The sequence below is a fragment of the Neopsephotus bourkii genome, unplaced genomic scaffold (genome assembly GCF_033783945.1).
Source record: "Neopsephotus bourkii isolate Nb327-2 ecotype Australia unplaced genomic scaffold, CSIRO-AGI_Nbou_v1 NB_741, whole genome shotgun sequence".
Taxonomy (NCBI): Eukaryota; Metazoa; Chordata; class Aves; order Psittaciformes; family Psittacidae; genus Neopsephotus; species Neopsephotus bourkii.
In genome coordinates, this window is record NW_026901239.1 from 2,179,200 (window position 1) to 2,199,906 (window position 20,707).

General features: G+C 38.0%; 1 protein-coding gene across 4 annotated transcripts in view; it reads left to right on the forward strand.

The window, feature by feature from the left end:
- Positions 1-20,707, forward strand: part of SCLT1 (sodium channel and clathrin linker 1) — a 35,143-nt gene extending 14,436 nt beyond the window's left edge. For 2 of the 4 annotated variants that reach the window (XM_061354667.1, XM_061354668.1), the window contains 9 exons: positions 2,082-2,180; positions 3,782-3,853; positions 4,803-4,877; positions 5,669-5,814; positions 6,984-7,176; positions 10,518-10,714; positions 16,003-16,081; positions 17,160-17,255; positions 19,920-20,129. In XM_061354667.1, coding sequence (XP_061210651.1) covers positions 2,082-2,180; positions 3,782-3,853; positions 4,803-4,877; positions 5,669-5,814; positions 6,984-7,176; positions 10,518-10,714; positions 16,003-16,081; positions 17,160-17,255; positions 19,920-19,982 — 1,020 coding nt within the window. In that variant the 3' untranslated portion in view covers positions 19,983-20,129. Of the gene's footprint in view, positions 1-2,081; positions 2,181-3,781; positions 3,854-4,802; positions 4,878-5,668; positions 5,815-6,983; positions 7,177-10,517; positions 10,715-16,002; positions 16,082-17,159; positions 17,256-19,919; positions 20,131-20,294 lie in introns of those variants that run through there. The other 2 variants (XM_061354669.1, XM_061354670.1) reach the window with 2 other exon arrangements.

Here is a 20,707-nt window from a genome sequence, read left to right on the forward strand (position 1 = left end):
AGATATTTCTTAGTTATTAGAATACTTTAATTACTTACAGTTGTGAGGTGCATACACAACCAAGTTGCATGTCTGTTGTACTAAAATTACTACAAGTGCATAGTGTGATACGACCATACATTAGTTAGACTTGTTCTACAGTACAAGTTTCAACGAATATGTTGAGTGTCTGGATAAAGGTGACCTAAGTGATAATACTGTACCTGAACTTGAATTGTCAAAAATTTTTTACAGAGTTTCTTGTCAACAGATGTTTCTTGTTTCTTATAAACAAATTGGACTGCCAGAATAAAAAGGTTGTTAACGAATTTCTAACTTAGGAAAGAAGAGCTAAAACTAAAAGGAATTTTTTTGTTACACAATGGGCATAGGTGAGCAAGAGAGCGAGTTCTGTGTTCGGATCTTAATGATGCAGAAGAAATCTAAAAATGTGTCTGAGCAATCAGTGGGTGAAGTGTGCAGTCAGGAAGAATTTGCCAAGGTGTTTAGTCATGTATTATAAAATGCCAGAAGAAATCCAGATATGCCATACTGGTTGTTGAATTTAGTCTTACCAGAAAAAAATGGTTTAGGAGATAGTGTGGATGTCGCTAAAGAATATACTTGCACAATCCTCTGTGGTGCTCAATATGATGAATAGAATGTGTAGAGTGAATGCAGAGTGAATAAAGATGTCTTTAAACATAGTGCCACCTTCATGTGCAGTTTTGATCAATCCATTTCAGGAAGGCATAGGAGAAACAAGGAAGTGTAGAAGTCAACAAAGAAAATTAGACCTTTTTTTTTTTTTTTTTGTGTACAATTTGTGATTAAACTGTCATAGCATGAAGGGTATGCCAAAAGTATGTAGATACGAAAATGGTCAAATTCAGGACAGGACAATCCACCAACACTTCCTAAAGAACAGGGTCTAATCCAGCAAGTCTTGATGTGTCTGTTGATTAAAAAAAAAAAAAAAAAATCCTTTTTTTCCCAGTTCTGAATTTTACAGAAGTCTGTTCTTCGCCCCTTTTGGGGACAGATCACAGGGCTTGGAAAACTTCTGTCTAATATGGGCTTCTTGTTTAATGCTAGGCTTCAGTTTCAGTCAGACTTTTAGAACTGTAATGAATTGTGTTTGCTGTCAGGACATAACTTTAACACCTATCTGATGACTGTAGCCATCAGTAAGTGAAACCCAGTGTAGTCAAAATCCATGGGAATAAATGGGAGAATCTTAAAATTTACTTTATTTGAGCTAACGTGTTGAACCGTTGAGCAGTTAAGGACAGAAATGCTCCCTTTTAGTCTGAAGTTGCTTTTAAAACTTGAGGAGCCTCCTGAGTGTCTGAACTAGATTTTTACTTCAACTTTTTAAATATTAAAGTTAGTGTTGCCCTTGCTGATTTCTATTCTGTGACAAAGGAGGCAGACCTGCCTCCTTTTTTCCTGACAGAAAAGGGAACTAGCTTCTTGAAGGAAATCCTGCTACCTTCTAGCCTGCTTCCAGAATAAAGTATTTACAAAGCTTAGGGTTCTGAATTTTATTGTAGTTAAACTTCTGTGATTGTTCTTGCTATACAAAAAGGGGTTATCATCTTGTTACAGTCTTCTCATGTATTTATAGTTATTTAGGAAATCCTTTGGTGTCATCTTTTCCTTCTCATAATTTCCCCATAGCTTTGTTTATCTTATTTGTTTCCTAACAGAGAGCCTCCTATGCATCATCATTGGTATTTTTTATTACAGATCTGCCCCTAAATGAGAACATGGGAAAGTAGCTCTGAGTTCCTATGCTTTCTTCTGTGTAATTCTACACCCAGCAAAAATCTGGAGGTCCCAATAATAAGTCTCAAGAGAAAAAGGCATCTACTGATGCTAGCTTTTTGTGTGGTACTGATGTACAAGAAGGTGCGTTTAATGCAAAATGCTCAGTGTTCTTGTTCTCTAGTTGGGTCTTAGTGCCAAGCTACTCCAAAGCAAAAAGGAAGAAAGGTGTTTTGAACAGTGACTTTGTGATTTCTTCTCTCAGTGCTAGATGCTTTGTCACCACTGAAATGCCAGTAGTATTTCAAGTTGTGATTTTTTTTGTTTTTTTCTAGGCACTCTCTAGGGAGAAAAAAAAGGAAGAGGAAATGAAAAAAACGAAATATGAAATGTCTCGATTCGCAGAAGATAATGCTGCAAGAATTAGAAAGGCAGTAAGTTATGATGTTTAGAAGGAATGGAAAGTTTTTTTGGTTTTCCTCACCATGAAAAGCTGTAGGTGGTGCATGATCATGAGCAGTTTTCTTATAAGTGTTTGGGTAATACAGATAGCAAGGCAGCATGCCGACACTACTGTACTTTTCAGGTTTGTTATCTAGACATAAATTCTTCCAAACTAAATGATATTCTGAAATTTCTCAGGAAATAAGTGTTGATGTTTGTGCAGACAGTGGTGTAGAGAAGGCTGCATTGTGAAGATGTAAAGAATGGCACTTTATTTCAGAGACTGTGTTCAGTGGCACGTCAACACACTTGCATTGCTATCCAAGTTACTTAATTAATGACACATGGCCTCATTTGAGAAGTTGCTGATGGATGCTTGCCATAGGACCTGTTGAAAGTTATGCTGCCAGTTTTGTGGCATCTCAGTACTTAAAAATATTCCCCTATTTAGGCAAGTAAGATTCTTCTACCCAGTAAAGCTAACAACCAGAAGTCTCAATGTCACAAACTAGAATTTGGTAGAGAAATGTCTAAAAAAGATGTTGTAGTCTCTTTATGATTTTTGTTGTTATAAGCAGCTGAAATATTGAAGCTCTTCTGATGAAAGACTAGTCATAAAATTAATTTTCTCTATGTTGCATCCTGTCTGCAGTTAAAATGCTGACTAATCTACCTGGAAGTTCTCAGTAATATACCTGCATGTCAGAGAGACTTACTTTATTTTAAGACAAGCTCCAGAGGAAATAAAAGCATGTGTTGGCAATGTCTTTTGTTGCAGGTGAAAAGCACTGTAAAGCAATTATTTCATTTTTTTAAGTTTTCAGTGGTGTAATTAATTTTGACTCCTTTCACTTTTGTCTCTATGATGCAATGTGCCTGTGTACTGTATAGGGATGAAAGGATTATTTTTCTTTCCAATCCTTTAATTTCAAGAGGTGTCAGGAACATACTACCTAAATTTTCAGATCCTATGACGATAAAGTTTGTGCTTTCCATTTATGGTTACCTGAAATGTCAGAAAAATTGCATGGCTTACTTAAAACTTTCATAAGTGGTTCGGAGGAAGTACAAGAGCTAAAGAGCAACTAGGATAACCACTTTAGTTATGACAGTACTTTACTGAATAGAATTTAGAAGCTTAGAAATGTCCTATTTCTTATTTTGAAATTGTCTCAGTAAAAGTGAATCTATCAAAAGCACAGAAAGTAAAATTTTAAACCATGAGTTGTCATGTTTCTCCAGGTATTAACAAGTACTTATTTTATGTGATCTAAAAATGTCTTGTTACACAAATTGCAAATATCTTGCGCCTAATAGCAGCTTTCTTGATAGAATTAGTGTTCTTTCTATAAGGCCTTGTTGTGATGTCTTCCTTTCTGCCATTTTTTTTTTTTTTAACAAGTATGGGTTTATAATAAACATTCTTCTAACATTTGTATAAGATTTGTCAGTTATTGCAATCCAAGATATTTTTATATATATGCAGCACATATAGAATATATATATAAATATGTATATTTATATATATATTAAAAAAACAAGATGGAAAAATATTTCATGGGTTTGTGTGCTACTTCGGCTTTGATCACAGGTAGACATGGCAAAGAAGCAGTATAAGGTGCAGATTTCTCGACTAGAAGAAGAACTTTCAGCTCTTCAGATGGTATGGTGTTGTCTGATGAAAGTATTTTTGATAGCAAAATGTTTGTGATTTCTAGTTTTTGTTGATGAAGTAGAATGCTAAATTCTGGTTAAAATGCAGTCAACTAAAATATGAATAATGGGTAATTGTCTAGGTCTGTGTTTTATTACTGTATATCCTTCATAACTCCAGATATTATATACAGAGTGCCTATCACATTACTTGACAAAAGTGGTTGTGTGCAGTCTCGTAGTAGTTGGTGCAGAGATTCATATTTAGGTATAAAGCGTATTTGGTTTGAAACTTCATTTTTAATGTACAGATTTGCCTTATGCATATACCTGCATATACCCATATATGCCTTATGCGTACCTTACCTTCCCTGAAAATTTGACTGTCTGTGCATAAAATTATGCAGTTCTGCAGATCCACCCATTTCTTTGTGTTCTTGATGTAGGTTTAGTTCACAAGCATCAAGTCAGTGAGTTTCTGTGCTCTAGAAAATATTTCCCATGTGATGGCATTTCTTAGGTATTCCTGTTTGTTTCATGGATAAAGCATGGAAAGCTGAGTATCTCTACCATATCATATCTGTAGTTGGGTATGTAGAAATGAAGTATATGAAAGCTGATAAACATGCTAAGAGAAAATCTATGCATTACAGTCATCACATTCTTGAATGAACCAAGCACTTGTAACAAATCGTATGGGAGACAGAAAGAGCTCAGTGCATATGCACAATGTATGGGTTAAATTTCTTTTAAAAAGCTTTCATTTTACATGTCTTGGTCTGTATTATGAATGAGGCTGATCCTATAGAGAAAATAATGAGCAGGTAATTATAATCTAATGCATTCATATCAGCAGAAAGAATTACATTTACAATGGCTGGTTTTAAGCTTTGACACTTCTTGAATTTTTAGAGGATTTTTTTTATTAGATTTATCTTAAAATGACTTTTGAAAAACAGGAATGTGGAGAAAAACAGTGTCAAATTGAACGAGCTGTTAGAGAAAAGAGAGCAGTAGAAGCAGAACTTGAAAAGGTAAGGCAGCTGCATGCTTTTTTACATCACATTTAAGATCACTTTTCAGAAGGAAAAGATACATAATTTTTTCCCATTTCTCATGGCTTGTTTTTCCTTAATTTTCTTACTTGATTCTTGGAGTAGATTTTCTTAATTGTAAATTTTCATGCAGTCATTTTAAGTTCAGGATTTTATGTAATCCAGAAAGCATTTTAAAGCTGTAATACTAAACTGAAAAAGAGGGTTTTTTGGAAAGGATAAAAAGTGAAAGAAGAGATGTTTGACATAATCTGAAAGAATGTTGGCACATATTCCAATTAAGCTTAATAGACAGAAAAATTAATGGATGCCAGACCTTTGGAAACTTCTTTTCCCAAGTAGCAGCAATAATAAATTTTGTTCAAAACTTAAATTCAGTTTTGTTTTAAGTGACTGGAAAGTAAGATGCAATGAGGAATAAATAGCCTTCTTGTCAGTATCATAGAATCATAGAATAGTCAGGGTTGGAAAGGACCTTAAGATCATCTAGGTCCAACCCCCTGCCCCTCTAGACCATGTCGCCCAAGGCTCTGACCAGCCTGGCCTCAAACACTGCCAGGGAAGGAGCATTTGCCACTTCTTTGGGCAACCTTTTCAGTGCCTCACCACCTGCACAGTTAAGAATTTCTTCCTTTTATTCAACCTGAACTTCCCCTGTTTAAGTTTGAACCTCTTATCCTATCACTACAATACTATGCTGTACCACAGTATTACACTGCCAGTCACCAGTGCAAGGTAAAAATGATGTTACATATAAGCTTATTCTTCAGATTTACAGGGAAGACGAAGGATATGAATCTGACAACAGAAAACTAGAGCAGCTGCATCAGAAGTACTTACGTGCAGAGACTACAATAGATGACCTTCAGCTCACTCTTCAGACAACACAAAATAAACTGAAACAGCTGGAAATGAAGTAAGTAACAGATGTAACAGAAATCAGCATGGAAAACAATGGAAATTATGTCTTGAGTATTTTAAGTGTTATTATGTGTTAGGTTTTTGTTACATCTTTTTAACCAGTGACAGGAATAGTATCCAGATACCACAATTCTGAAGCAAGGGCAATTATGAATCGCTGTAAAAGAATTAAAGGTGATAATGTTCTATAGAATGAAAGATCTTTATGAGATAAGAATTGTAAGCAATTTTTTTACACACACTCCCCCCCCCAAAATAAAAAAGAAAATAGTATATTATTTGGACTCTCACTGTTTTTAAATACTGTTTGTAGGAAAAGTATGAAATACTCAGGAATAACTTATAATAAATTCATCTACAGTGAGGTATCTCCTAGTACATGCAGAACACTGTTTACATAGCATACTGAGTTTCAGGTATGTGTTCAGAGCTAACATTACACATTTTTAGAAGAGGTTGTAGTTTTCAGCATGAAAATACATGATTCTCTAGACGCTTTAGTCATTTCTGTACTCTGATCATCCTCAATCATAGAATCATAGAATAGTCAAGGTTGGACAGGACCTTTAGATCATCTAGTTCCAGCCCCCCTGCCATGGGCAGGGATGCCTTACTCTAAACCATGTCGCTCAAGGCTCTAATCAGCCTGTCCTTGAACACTGCCAGAGATGGAGCATTTACCACTTCCTTGGGCAACCTGTTCAGTACCTCACCACCCTCACAGTAAAGACCTTCCTCCTTATGTGTAACCTAAGCTTCTGCTGTTTGAACCCATTTCCACTTGTCCTGTCACTACAGTCCCTGTTGAAGAGTCCCTCTCCAGCACCCTTGTAGGCCCCTTTACCAGAGTAATCCTCAGCTGGGAATCAGGAAATGTGGTAAAAATTAAAATCTTTTGTTTGACATCATTTTACTAAGATTGTTACACCATTAGATTGGTTTTATGAATTCCATCAGGATAAAATTCTTTGCTGACCTGTGTATAGTTCTAGCTGTCAACCGTTAAACATGCTGAGCTGATACCAACTTTCAGGAAGAAACAGGAACAGCTGTACTGGATCAGACCTAAGATATGTCCCAGATTTTTTTTTTTTATTTTTTTTTTCCTCTTGTGTGGTGGTTGCTCAATTCTTGAGTTCAAACAAGACATTTCTTCTGTTTCAGCTTTGAGGAGGAGAAATCCAGTTCCCAGGAAGTTGTCTGTAATTTGCAAAGCACTTTGAAATCAGAAAGAGAAAAGAGTGTCTCTATCAGTGAACAAAGTCTAAAGCTTCAGCAAGAGAATGAACAGTTGCAAAAAGAAATGGAGGACTTGAGAAAACAGGTCATAGAGGCTCAACGAAAAGCTAACATAAAGGTATGGTTTATATGTTAGTTTTACTTTAACCTGACTGATAATTACTTGATAAGGCAGCAGTTCTAAGAGAAAATCATTTAAAGTTTACCTTAAGGAAGAAAGTTTCAAGAATGCTTCCTGGTTTCTGCTTAAAATCAATTTAATTGTAGCATTGTTTCCTCAGAATCTATTAGGTAACTCAATCTCTGCCAATTAAATTTTGGTTTAATATGTATAAGAAGATCCCTGTCGTGGTTTAACCCCAGCCAGACAGCTTGTTCACCCACTCCCCACCTTCTTGCCCTCCCCCTACTCCTGGAGGGACGGAGAGGAGAATCAGAAAGAATGCAACTCCCAGGGGTTGAGATAAGAACAGTTTAGTAACTAAGGTGTAACACAAATCACTACTGCTGCCACCAATAATAGTAATGATAAAGGAAATAACAAGGGAAGAGAATACAAGACCTCATCACCAGGTGGCCGATAACTCACCCCCCCCAGCACCAAGCACCAACCGATACCTCCTCCAACCCTGCAGTCCACTTAGCCCTCTCCGTTACCTGCTGGGCATGACGTGCTGTGGTATGGAATACCTCTTTGGTCAGTTTGGGTCAGGTGTCCTGTCTCTGCTTCCTCCCGCTTCCCTCCTCCCTGGCAGAGCATGAGGCTCACAGAGTCCTTGGCCAAACCAAAACATCATTTTTTCCAGCTCTGTTCCCAGCCCAAAAGTCAAAACACAGCACTGCACCAGCTACCAAGAAAAACGACTGCCACTGCTAAACCCAGGACATTATCCACCCCTTATTCCATACCATTCACATCATGCTCAGATCCCACATTTTCAATATACCATCACTCTGATCTCAGTGCACTTCTATCTTAGTGCCTGGACTAGTCCCTATAAAGCTGCTGAGTCCATCTGGTCCATGATGTCAGGCTCCATCTCTTGTAACGGTCTTTCAGAGCAGGAGAGGCTGTGTGCAGTGTTCACACACATGAATAACCTGGGCAATATTATCCATTGCTAAGTCCACCCCTCGATCATGAGTCCATCTCTATGTTGCATCTCTGCTCTGATGACCTTAAGGGTCATGGGCCCACCAGGCTCAAAATAATTCACTGTCCCCTTCAGCAGTTTCTGCAGCTTGTAGCTGGGGACTCCACACAGCTGCCTTCCATCTCCAGCGCTTCCAAAGCACTGGAGGGGCCCAGTGGACTAGATACTTGCCCATACTGTCCCACACACCCAGCCACTCATGGCTGTCCGGCCTTTGGGGAAACCTCTTGGTCCTCCCATATCGTCGTCTAACCCCAGACAAGACCCAAACCCGACTCTGCTTAACTTTTGAGATCAGACAAAATGGTGGTGGGTAAAACACACTCTGTGTGTATGCCAACATGCTGATCCCCATCACAGTCAGCAGGCAGGTCCCAAGGATACCCAAAGGCCATTCAAAACCTTCAGAACTCTCAAACAATGCTGCTGTACTTGTCACTGGGGCTGGTGTAGCTGCTGTGCTTGCCGGCTCTCCCACCACCAGCTTCTCCTTTTCTGAGTCCAGATCTTCCTCCTCTGCCTTGCTGGGAAATGCTGCGGGGTCTCCTGCATCCTCCTGGGGCTTGGCGGGCGGCTTCCGGGGAATGCTCTCGGCCGTCATGGGGCTGGGCTTGGCCACGGGGCTCGGCTTCTCCACGGGCCTTGGCTTTTGTGGGGTTGGGTGTTGTTGGTTGTTGGTGGGGTTGGGTTTGGTTGGTGGGGGGGGGGGGGGTGGGGGGGGGGGGGTGGTGTTTGTGTGTGGGGTGGGTTGTTTTTTTTGTTTTGGGGGGGGGGGGTGGTGTTGGGTTGGTGGTTTGTTGGTTTCTACTGCTACCACCAATAGTAGTAATGATAAGGAAATAACAAGGGAAGAGATACAACACCCCATCACCAGGGAGTAACTTGCCCGCCCGCAGACCGATACCTCCTCAACCCTGCAGCCCGCCTTCCGGGTACTCCCAGTTCCTCCTGGGCATGACGTGCTGTGGTATGGAATACTCTTTGGTCAGTTTGGGTCAGGTGTCCTGTCCTGTTCCTCCGGCTTCCCTCCTCCCTGGCAGAGCATGAGGCTCACAGTGGCCAAACAAAACATCATTTTTTTCAGCTTGTTCCCAGCGAAGTCAAAACACAGCCTGCACCAGCTACCAAGAAAAACGACTGCCACTGCTAAACCCAGGACAATCCCAAATGTACTTTGTTTAAGATGATAAGATTAAATAATATAATAATTAAATAATAACCCTTCAAGTGATTTCATTTATATCAATTCCAGATCTTCATTTATCTGTCTGTAATGTGTTACAAATCTCTGTATAACTTTCAGTGTAGAGTGTTCCTCTAGTTCTATGTCCACCATGTTGTCAGTGCAGTGTGCAGCTAATAAATAATTTAATACCGTGGTTGTCAAACATTGACCCTGTATTTTCTGAACAGAGAACATTCTTCTTTACGAATAGTTGCAAACAAGATAATAAGCTGAAAGATTTTTCTTTTTGAATGTGTTCCATTAAATGTACCTGAACAGACTGATGGTGCTAGAATGAATTAATAGTAACCTCAGCAGACTCATTGTACCTTTAGCTTCTAGAGCAAATAACAGCTTCAAACCTTGGTGTGCTTTCTAGTCATACAAAGCTGGTACTTTCCCCTCTGCTCTTAACTGCATAAGCGTAAAGATATTGCAGAGGGATGTAAGAACCTGCAGCAATTAAGAAGACTTCGGTAAGCAGTTTTACAAGTTATGAGTGGGGATCATCTCAAGTCTGGTTTCCACTTTGCACCACAAGATAAAGGAAGCAGACAAATTAAATAGGAAATCTTGCTACAGCTCCAGAACCCTTTAGTCAAATGCAGTTTAAAAGCAAAGAATCAGTCTTGTAATAGTTATAGTTTTAACTTGTGGCAGTTATAAAACATATACCAGATCTTTGTCTTTCTCTTTTTATAATCAAGACAGGCTTCCATTATAGTCATAGACAAGATTTATTGTTTTCATTTTCCTGTGACATACAAGGATTTTAGATCCAGTTAAGAAATTCCTGATACATTTTAGCTAGATGAAAAAGAAAGAATGCGTTTCTTTGAAGAAAACTCAAGAGAGAAGGTTAAAGATTGTTTCCCAAATAAGCATACACAGCTCATTATCATTCATTGTCAGTTATAGTATTTGCTTAAATTGGCCTTGGGAGCTTATATGCCTTTGAGCATATAATTACATGTTTAATTATTCTGTTACATGCTTTCAACAAATGTTTATAAATTGAACTTAAGTATTGGGAGGAAAAAAGTTAGAGACTTGATTGTACCCGAATTGTATTTTTTCTAGATAAGCACAATGGAACATGAGCATGATGTGAAAAAACATGGATATGAAGCTCGACTTAAGGAAATGGAAGACAGCAATCAGAAGTCTACTGCTGAACTTACGTGTCTGTTATTAGCCCAGAAAAAAGCAACAAATCAATGGAAAGAAGAAGCAAACAAAATTACTGAAACTACAGAAGCCAGGATCAGAAAGCTAGAGTCAGTGCAATTTTGTTCCTTATCTGGAAGTGGTTGGCATAGTAATGCGCTTTATAAGTGAAGGTTTTTCAGGAGATCATAAACTTCCAAAAAAAGTCATATATGGGTATACTGGGGTGGTAGTTTACATAAAAAAAGCATTTTATATTGCGTTTCACCAGAATTTTGCAGTAAGTGCCGCTCTCATAAGCATTGAGTCAGTGTCCTGTTTGTTACTGTAGGTGTTTCCTATTTTTTTGGCTTGAAGTCATGATCTCTTCCTGGTTTTCACTTCTATCCTCATTACTTTCTTTTTCCAGGTGAAGGTGTCTGAAACCTTTTGGCTTCTTTATGAACTTCCCAGCAACAGCAGCTAACTTTCACATATTCTGTGCTGCTCTTTTGTCATCTTTTAAGTCTGCAGTGTGTTGCTTTGTGAGGTGTAATCCATATGCATAAAGGAGGCATTAAATAATAATTCTAAGTACTGAAGCAACATCAGGGAGTGTTAGGTGATTTTTTTCAATTAAAAATTAAAAAAGGAAGAAGACATAAGAAGGAAAAGCAAATTTTGCAACCTGTAGCTGCAGCGTGATGATTTTCTTATTTCTTTTAATAATACAAGAATGTAGTAGATCAGAGAAAAACCTGTAGATAATGTTGAAAAATAAAATGATCCTTTTAGGCTTCACTGAAAATTATTCTGTGCTTTCTTGGATCTCTAGGTCACAGTTCAAATCAATCACAATCATTGCCTGTAAGACTGAACTTGAAATCAAAAAATAAGGCTTGGCAATGCATTGAATACTTGTAGACTAAATTCCACCATTTTCTTCATAAAAAATACGTTGCAGTCTTCATTTATGAGAAGAGGTTTCTTCTCTCTAAGCGTCTTGAGATGCTGTACACTTTTAGAAGGATTTATTGGTAGTAGACCTCACTCTCACCTTGCAAAAGGGCAAGGAACCAATTTTGCTTCAACATACTTGTGCTGAAAGTCAACCTTGAAGGTAACTAAGAAGGTCAGAGCTTCTTGCAACATAGATACTCATTCCAAAGAAAAATGTTGCTCTTGGCAGCCAGGCTAACACCTCCTGACTAGTGTTTATTGTTTATTCCTGCAAAATATCTGGTCTGGTAGAGTATGAAACAAAGCTGTTCTTGCTTTTGGTTGCATCCATTTTAGATGTACTTTGAGTTCTAATAACATTTACTGAAGTGAACTGAGATAGCAAATATTTACAATTATAAAATAGTTATTTAAATGAGTGATTGCTGTTAAAGGTTGTAAAAAAAGTAGTGTAGCACTCTTATTTAAAGATGGGTTGCCCCAAGGCTTTTCTACTGAATTTAGGCTGTTTCTCTCTCTAAGAGTGCATATATGTAAAAAAATCTAGAACTGGTTATATGTGTTTATGAACACATATAGAAATTATTACTGTCAGATTAATTTTGGGGGAATTTTGTATTTTAAATCAAGGTGAATTTAATACTTCTTAAAGACCTATGTGGGGTTTGACTGGGATGGAGTTCATTTTCTTTATAGCAACCTCTGTAGTGCATGCCATGGTTTAGGTCTGTGACCAAAGTAGTGTCAATAACAGTGATGTTTTAGCTGCGGCTGAACAGTCCTAATACAGGGTCAAGCCCTTTTCTGTTTCTCACTGTGCTCCCCCAGGAAGGAGAGTAGTGGTAGGCAAGATGCTGGGAGGGGACATAGTGAGATAGCTGACCCCAGCTGACCAAAGTGATATCCCACACCATATGATGTCATGTTCACCAGTAAAACTGGGTGGAAGTGCTTCCAAGGTAGCTGTTGTGTTCACACTGGCTTGCTATTGCTCTGCTGGTGAGGAGTGATTGCTTTTGCGTCCTTTTTTTTTCCCCTTTACTTACTGTCATTCTCATGGCCCATGAGTAATTTTCTCACAGGTACCATTCCAGTTCTGTCCCCCTGTCCTCTGGTGGGGGAGAGAGTGAGTGAGGGGGTGAGGGCTCACCTGCCATCTGGGTCAATTCACCTCAATACCAAAGGACAGAAATGTGGATTCGGAGACAGAACTGCATATTAACATTTAATTTTAGTTGAATTGGTTTGGTTACTTGCTGTGTTTCAACAGGCTTATATTTTAATAGCTGTATCTCTGCAAGGGTCTGAGATTGAACCACCAGTTCAGTTCTGACTAGGAATAATAAGTAGAATGAAGTGAGCTTCTGAGACACAAAAAATAATCTTTCACATTCGTTTAAGGGTTTAAATGGAAAACAGTAAGGAGAGAAGTACAGAAATCCTATAAATTTAGTAAATTTCTCAGGGTAATTTTTTTTCATAACACAAAAAGAGCTTTTAAATCTTGGTGAATATTTTAACTACTACATATAGTTCATGAATTAGTAACTGACACATACTTGAGTTTCCATTTCTTTTTCTCCCCCTCTATCTGGAACGTTATTGAGGTTATCTAAATAACCAAATCAGAATTAGATTTAATGTTGAATAAGTTATTTTGATCTTCAGTGTCACTTCCTCACAAATTTGTGTGAATTTGACGAGATACATGCCATCCACATTTTTGGTGCTGATTTACAGGTTGTAAAGCTTCCAGTTGTGAAGTTGTAAGCTCTCAGATCACTGTCATTTTGAATGTCCTAAAACTGCAAAGGATGTAGGTGATCTGCCTTTGACAGCCGTGGTAAAAAAAATTAAAAAAAAATCAGTACTGACTGTTTGCAGCTTATTTTCTTGTCATTGGCAAGAATTCACTTTTTAAATAATTGAGAAATACATGCACATACTTTTAAAGGCTCTTGCTTTCACTCACGTACTGTAATCTAGAAAATTTATTCCTATGGCTATATCTGGGAGGAAGAGACTGTGTAGGACTGTTCTTGTTACCTTTACAGAATCATGTATAAAGCAGTATAGTTCTTCAGACTTCAGCTGAGTAAATGAGAGCATAGAGAGAAACTGAAATCAGCAAAACCAGAGGAGCATTTAGGAAATTTTTACATTGAAAGGAAACAAACTTCAGTAGCAAAAGAATACAGGATAGATTGAGAAGGGGTGAGAGAGTTCTGACAACACTATTTAAGCAAAAAACAGGGTAATTGCATCAGCCAGCATTTACTAAAAGAAAATGTAAAAGACTCTATGCAGGTTTAAAAATAAGGGCAAATCATTCATTCTGTAAAGTCCACTTTGACTCATCTGTACGTAAGCAGGTTAAACAACTAAACAGAAAAGAAGTTGTAATACGGGTGGTAATAGATGGTTAATCCTTTTGAATTGGCATATTAGTATTTTTCGTATATCTCTCTGTTTTAATCCTGAGAATGAAGGTAAGAACTGGGGCAATTGAGAGAGGATTTTGCAGGTAACCACTGGTTATACATTAAGCCCTTACCAAACTCTTCACCTGTAGCCAACACCAAGAGCATTTTTTGTTGAACATAATTCTGGTTGTACCAGGGATCAGAACCAGATTCACATGGATAAGCCAAGTCTTGTATTCAATCAGATAAGTGAATTATCCACAAAATGCTCTTGGGTGGAGTAGATCTGGAAAACTGCAGATGGGAAAAAGGTAGATCCTTGAAACTTGAAAACTTTACAGGAAATTGACAGTTCTGTCAACTGCTACGAATATTACTTTGGTCTGTTAGACCTGTGGGTGGTTGCTCAACTAACGTACATTTTAGCCTGAGTAGGAGTAGTAATAGGTATACAGAAGTCTGTTCTCTTTTTAGAAATAGAAACTAAATCTACAAAACAAACAGTACCCAAGAGAATTTATAAATGTAGGTTTAAATGAGAAAGAGACTAAGTAGAAGTTAATTCCATGTAACAAAGCATTTGAGGAGCTTCTGAAATCTTAACTCTTTAATAAAAAAGTAATAAAATTGGGTACTAGTACGTGGTATGAATCAGTCAGTAAAGTAACAATTTTATCCATGTGCCACTGTTCCCTAGCAATAAGATACAACTATTTTTGGGGGGGGAAATTCAAAATATTTCTTGTAACATGAATCCATTACGTTTGAACCAACTATACTGAACGGCTTTGGGGTTCTTTTTATTTTCACTTAAATTATGATTGTCAGTACTTAAAAAAAGGGAATCCTTGCCATACTGCATCTTTTGCTTAGCTTAAGTCATCTTTGCAGCTATTTAGGGTGTTTTTGTTCCAGTTTCTGCTTGTGAAACATTTCTGTGTCACATTTAGTCCCTGACTCAGCAGTAGCCGTGTGTGGGTTTTGGAGTTCTCAGTTTTATCTCTTCCATAATTGAAAAGAATTTGCCTCTGAAGGATGACCTTTTTTGGTGCCTGTGCATGAAGTGCTGGCCAGCACTGCCTTCTCCTCGTCCCAACATCCTGTACAGTACACTGAGTTGCACAGCATCTTGAGATGAAGTTTCTTCCATTTCTAAAACATTATTCTTGGCTATACTTCTGTAATGTTTGGCAGCTATAGCTGCTTATTTCAAGATGCTCGTTTAAAGCAAAAAAATAACAGGATGAGAGACAGCTGCAGGTACTGGCAGTATACAAAATTCGTAATTACTAAGAGTAACTGAAGCATAGTATAATTCAACTGAAAAAACAGCTGGCACATGTCATATATGTTATATGAAAGCTTTGCAGAACGTGCTTGATACAGCTGGCGGATTTATCACCTGTCTGCCAAAATGCTAAAGCTTACCTTTTGTTTCCTACTCACATAATAAAGACAATATGGAGTAGGGCCTGATGTGATTATTCAGCAGTTGGGGTTACTGCTCAGTTTTAAAGTCTCATGACTGGGGGAGGGTTAACAATCAGAATGAATCAACTGGCTCAGTAGCCATCACACTTCCTTACGTGGACACGGTTAAACTGGTTTCTTTTATGTGTTCAGTGTGAGGCAGGCAGGCAGGCCACCTTCAATAATGTCCATACTGAAGTCTACTTATAGGACATTAATTAACATGTTGTTCTAAATATTGGATGCACTCTGTTAACATACCTTATATTTACAATATATTTGGTAATGTTCTTGCAAAATAAGATTCAGTAAAGAAAAAGTAAAGTGTCAAATGCTCTTGACAAAGTCGTGTTGGGTACATCCTATTCCTCTGGCATTATAGTTTTGAATCACATCATAAAACAGTTCTAACTGTGTACTGCTTTTGAAATCAATGTTTTAAGAGGAATGTTGTAATTAAAAATACACCATAAGCCCTAAACTGCAAGAAAGTAACATATGAAATTATATTCCAATAACTGATGCACTAATGTTTGTTAATCACCATCTTTACTTTTGATTAATAGAAGAGAGCTAAGTCAACAAAAAATTTGTAACCAGGAGCTCATTTCTCAACTGGAAGTTGCAAATGAAAAGGCAACCGAGGTAAGATTGACTGATATGACAACTACTTTCAGTTGCAAGCTGGTGCATGTACATTAGGATAAATAACAGAAACCTATTGAGGTGAGGTATGTTGATGGCTTGTTAAAAACTAAGGATTTTTTGACAGAAGTAGTCATAACAGGAAAACCCCACTGTTTCTGCTGACATGTTGAAATGGCAGGGCAAATGACCTTCACTCTCAAATTACAAGGAAAGATAAAGAGAGATCATCTTTCAAGGTTCATAATCTGGCAATTTTAGACAGTACAGGAAATATCTCCAAAGTCACTTGTGCCTGTCTATGCACACATACCTCTACAAAGGAGAAGGCACCGTTTTGTGGATAATGTAGTATATGAAGAGATACCACATTCTCAGCATACTATGTGTATAGGAGAATTTACACTGTATATGCTTATATGTATGTAGCAGTATCCATTAAAGATTAATGGCAAGGTTGTTTTGGAATTGCATTGTTCAATAAATAATGGCCACTTTAGAAAACAGCTATCCTGTCAGCCTCATAAATCCAGGATAACATGTAGTTCTAATCAGGGTAAGTCCTCCAGTGTTGTTTTTTGTAATGCTAGATTATTTAGAGAAGAAAAATGGGGCTGATGCAAGGATAGATTTTTGTAAGTAAAATATAGTTCTGAAAGACTTTATACAGACCCTTTGCTGAAGAGAACAGATCTGTAGCAAGTTTATTATCTCGTTCATATTACCTAGTGTAGTCTTTGTCCGTTTGAGTATAGTTGAAGTATAGCTAAATAAAACACATTTTAAGATACTGTAAACTAAATTACCTGGATTAAAATGTCAGCTTTTATGCATCTTACTTCAAGATGATGGAGTGAGTAAAACTTCCTCTGCAGATCACTATGTTTAGAAAAGTCATAGGATATGATACTTGGGCCAGAAATTCTTTATATAATGTGTCAGCTGTATGTCTTAAGTCTTGTAAGTGGTGAACAGTTCTACTTATGAGGTTACTCTTGTTCTAAGCTTTTTCACTGCAGTATGTATGGATCCCATAAAAAGAACTTTGCATTTGTAATGAGATATTTCAATTCCACAGGATAAAAAATTAATGAGGGAATATCGAGAACACATCAATCGGCTTCAAAGGCGTCTAAACCAGGCAGAACAGAGGGCAGCTACAGCAACTCAAAAGGTACAGAACTAACAAACAAACACCATGTTACCTAAGTTCATTTAAATCTTCCCACTGAATATTACAAAAATGACCACTTTGTATTATTCCTGAAGCAGACGTGATCATTTATGTGCATTCTTACTAATACAGTTTTAACAACAAGCTTGTGTTTTGGGTGCATCATGACAAAACTGATGCATATTCAATTAAGTGCCACCTTCTGACAGGATGCTTAAGTGACAGTATAATTTGTTTATGGAAACAAATTTGATGCAAATTAAGCTTTTGTGGTTCAAAATGTGTGAATGAAGGTGTATGATCATTTCCATCTTCAGAAATGGGAACAAATTAACAAAGAGGAATAAAACCTCTGACAAATAACCCAGCTCCTGCTTACGTCAAGCAAGGCTTACTTACTGCAGCAGTCACAAATGATGGTTTCACGTGCTAAAGAGCAAATGTTGCACTGATCCCTACACTTCTCTCTTGGGAGTCTGATATAAAGCAAAGCATGCCTTGGGTTGATGGCTACAGAACTGCCTTTATAAAAATTGGGAGGCAGCATAGCTGTTTTGTGGGAATTTTCTGCTTTTTTCAGCCAGATAAGTTCTATGGTCTAATTAATTGTGTGGCTGCACAAAGAGTGCATGGAAACAGTTTGAAATAGTTGCAGGTTGACAAGTTCAGTGTTCATCAAATTGCAGCCTTGAGTACCTTCTACATCATGTAAACTTCAGAATTATCTTGTCTGTGCACCTGCATTGCTATTAGTAGTCTCCAGTAGCTGTGGCCCCAAAGATTGTTGGAGGAGTACACCTCACTGCATTCAGCATCAGCTACCTACAGTAACTGCAAGAGATCTTGCAATGTCAAAAATACTAAAAATTGTGCAGACCGGATAGAAAAAACTTGTTCCTTTTCTAGGCCAGGAGAAGAAAGGGGATGTTCTATGTATCTCACTGCCATAGTGAACATGCCTAGTCCATGTTTCAGTAATTCTGAAAACTTCAGACAAGACATGTCTGTTAGGGCTGTTTATATGCCCACATCCTCCTTGTGGCACCACTGTGATCACTTAATGAGCTGAATTGTTGCTGCCTTCTTTTTTCAGTTCTCTTACAACTCTGTTCCAGCTTTGAGCAATACTGGTCAGTATTTCCAGACATTAGGGATATTGGAAGGAAAAGTGTTCCTCTCCTCAGAGAGAAACTTTGGTCTTTAATTATCTAAACCTAATACTACTATAATTCTGTATTTCCTCTGCTGGACATTTGGTAGGTTTTTCCACATTCAGCATTCTTTTTCCATGCTATTCAAGCTATACTTGAAGCAAATCCCACAAGGGGGTTGTACACTGGGCTCACTTATTTGCCAAGCAAACTTGTAACTCAGGTTGGTCTCCTATTAAGTAAAGGTGGTCTTCCTGCCTCCTGGTTTGTTGTTTGTTTTGTTTTGTTTACAATGACTTAGGAAACTCATTTGCAAATTACAGCCTTTTAAGGGAAGGAAATCCCATGTGTGCTGCAGACAGAATACACTTGGTAGATCCGAATTGTCTAGTTAGGACAAAAGGCAAATTTTCCCTAACAGCAGCGAGTATCTGCCAAGCTGTCATAACTTAAGCTGCTTTTACTGGCTGTAGATGTTCTCTGTCATGACAAGGTCAGCTGGTGATATAGGAAGAGATCTTGCTGTTCCTGAAAACCTTGATAATTAACTATTCCTTAGCAGTCTCCTTCTGAAAGGTAACAAAGAGATTTGTAAGATGTTTAGCAGCCAAATTGTTGTCTGGATCTTGCTACCAGTCTTCAGAACTGCCTTGCCCTCTTCAGGCTTGGCAGAGGTTACTGCTGCCTGCTGTCAGGCAAGGCTTCTCTGTAATGACGGAAAAGCTTCTGTGCCAAGCTCCTTCCTCTTCCCCTGAACCCACCCCAGAAAAGACATACCAGCACTGTTCTCACTAAAGCCTGGGAAAAGAGGTCTCCAGGAGTACAGCTAAAAGCATGTCCACTCTTTTGGATCTGAAGAAAGAAGATGTTTGTTCTCTTTTAGCTCTCATAAGACTAAACTGTCATGTGTGTACTTCCTGAGATTCAGAGTGGCAGATCCTCTCTGTATTCTGAACCTGTCAGTTGAGGACTACTTTCTGACTTAATTGCATATTCTCATTACAGTATCCAGCTTACCTGTAAAATTAAATCCATTGTAGGCTAGAGCTGGACTATTAGGGAGTCTAGAAATTAAATTTTTATTGTGGTTAGTTCAGTGACTACAAATCTTAGCTTATTATTAATAGTAATCCTAGTAATTATTATATATATGTAACAGTATTATATATATAATCTTAGCTTATTAGTAATAGTAATCATTAATAATAATAATTCAGTAAGAAACATACAGGCTAATGTTTGCACAGGTTTAAACTTTGTGTATTCTATGTAGATGTATTGAAAAGTCTACTTTTCCTAATCTTTGATCATCTTGAATTCTTTGGGATCTCAAATAAAACAAAAGCAGTAGTCATCTATGGAGTGCGTTGTGAATTCTGCTACTTTCCCCAAATGCCCACTTACCTGTACTTGTTCCCTCTCCTTCATGACACCTTCTGTATTGAAGATATATTGATACCTTGATCTTAAGAAAAACTTACATACAAAACTATCTGGTTGGTTGTAGTTACAGGTCAGCCTCATAACAACACAGAATAAAAATGCTGCTCCCCTGAAGGGGTTGGAAGATATGTAAACACCTGCATTGTTTCTTCACACCATGTTGGAGGTAAGAAGATCGATGGAGAAACTTCATATTGAAGCACTGAAGTCATCATAGAACAATTACGGTTGGAAGAGACCTTAAAAGCTATCTTGTTCTAACTGTGCCACGGGCAGGGTCACCTTCCACTAGACCAGGTTGCTCCAAGCCCCATTCAAACTGGCCTTGAACACCGCCAGGAACGGGGCAGCCACAGCTTCTGTGGGCAACCTGTGCCAGGGCCTTATCACCCTCATAGTGAAGATTTTTTTTCATAATATCTAATCTACATCTGCCCTCTTTCAGTTTAAATTCATTTCCCGGCCTCTCTCTGCTCCACAGGAAAGCTTGAGGTACCTTCTGCAACCTGAGATCTGCATTGCAGCTGCTCTGAGTGAAGGCATAGCACAGACAGTAGAGACCCTTCACTGGAGATGTGACCTTTGCTTTCCAACAAGTGCCCACCCACCATTCTGCCCTGAGGGTGAGACAGGACATGTGCCTCAACTTGGGCGGGAGGCCTGTGGAATGTCCCTCCTTCAAAGAGGTGTCCAAATGCATAGCAAGGCTTATAAAACTTAGATTTTAAGTTCTAATGTTTAAATTATTAGATCTAAATCTAAACCATTTTTAATGTTTTATCTAAATGTTTAAATAAACATTTCCTAGTTTATTTAGGTAAGGGGGTGGATCAAGATACTCTATCCGTAGGCATAAAG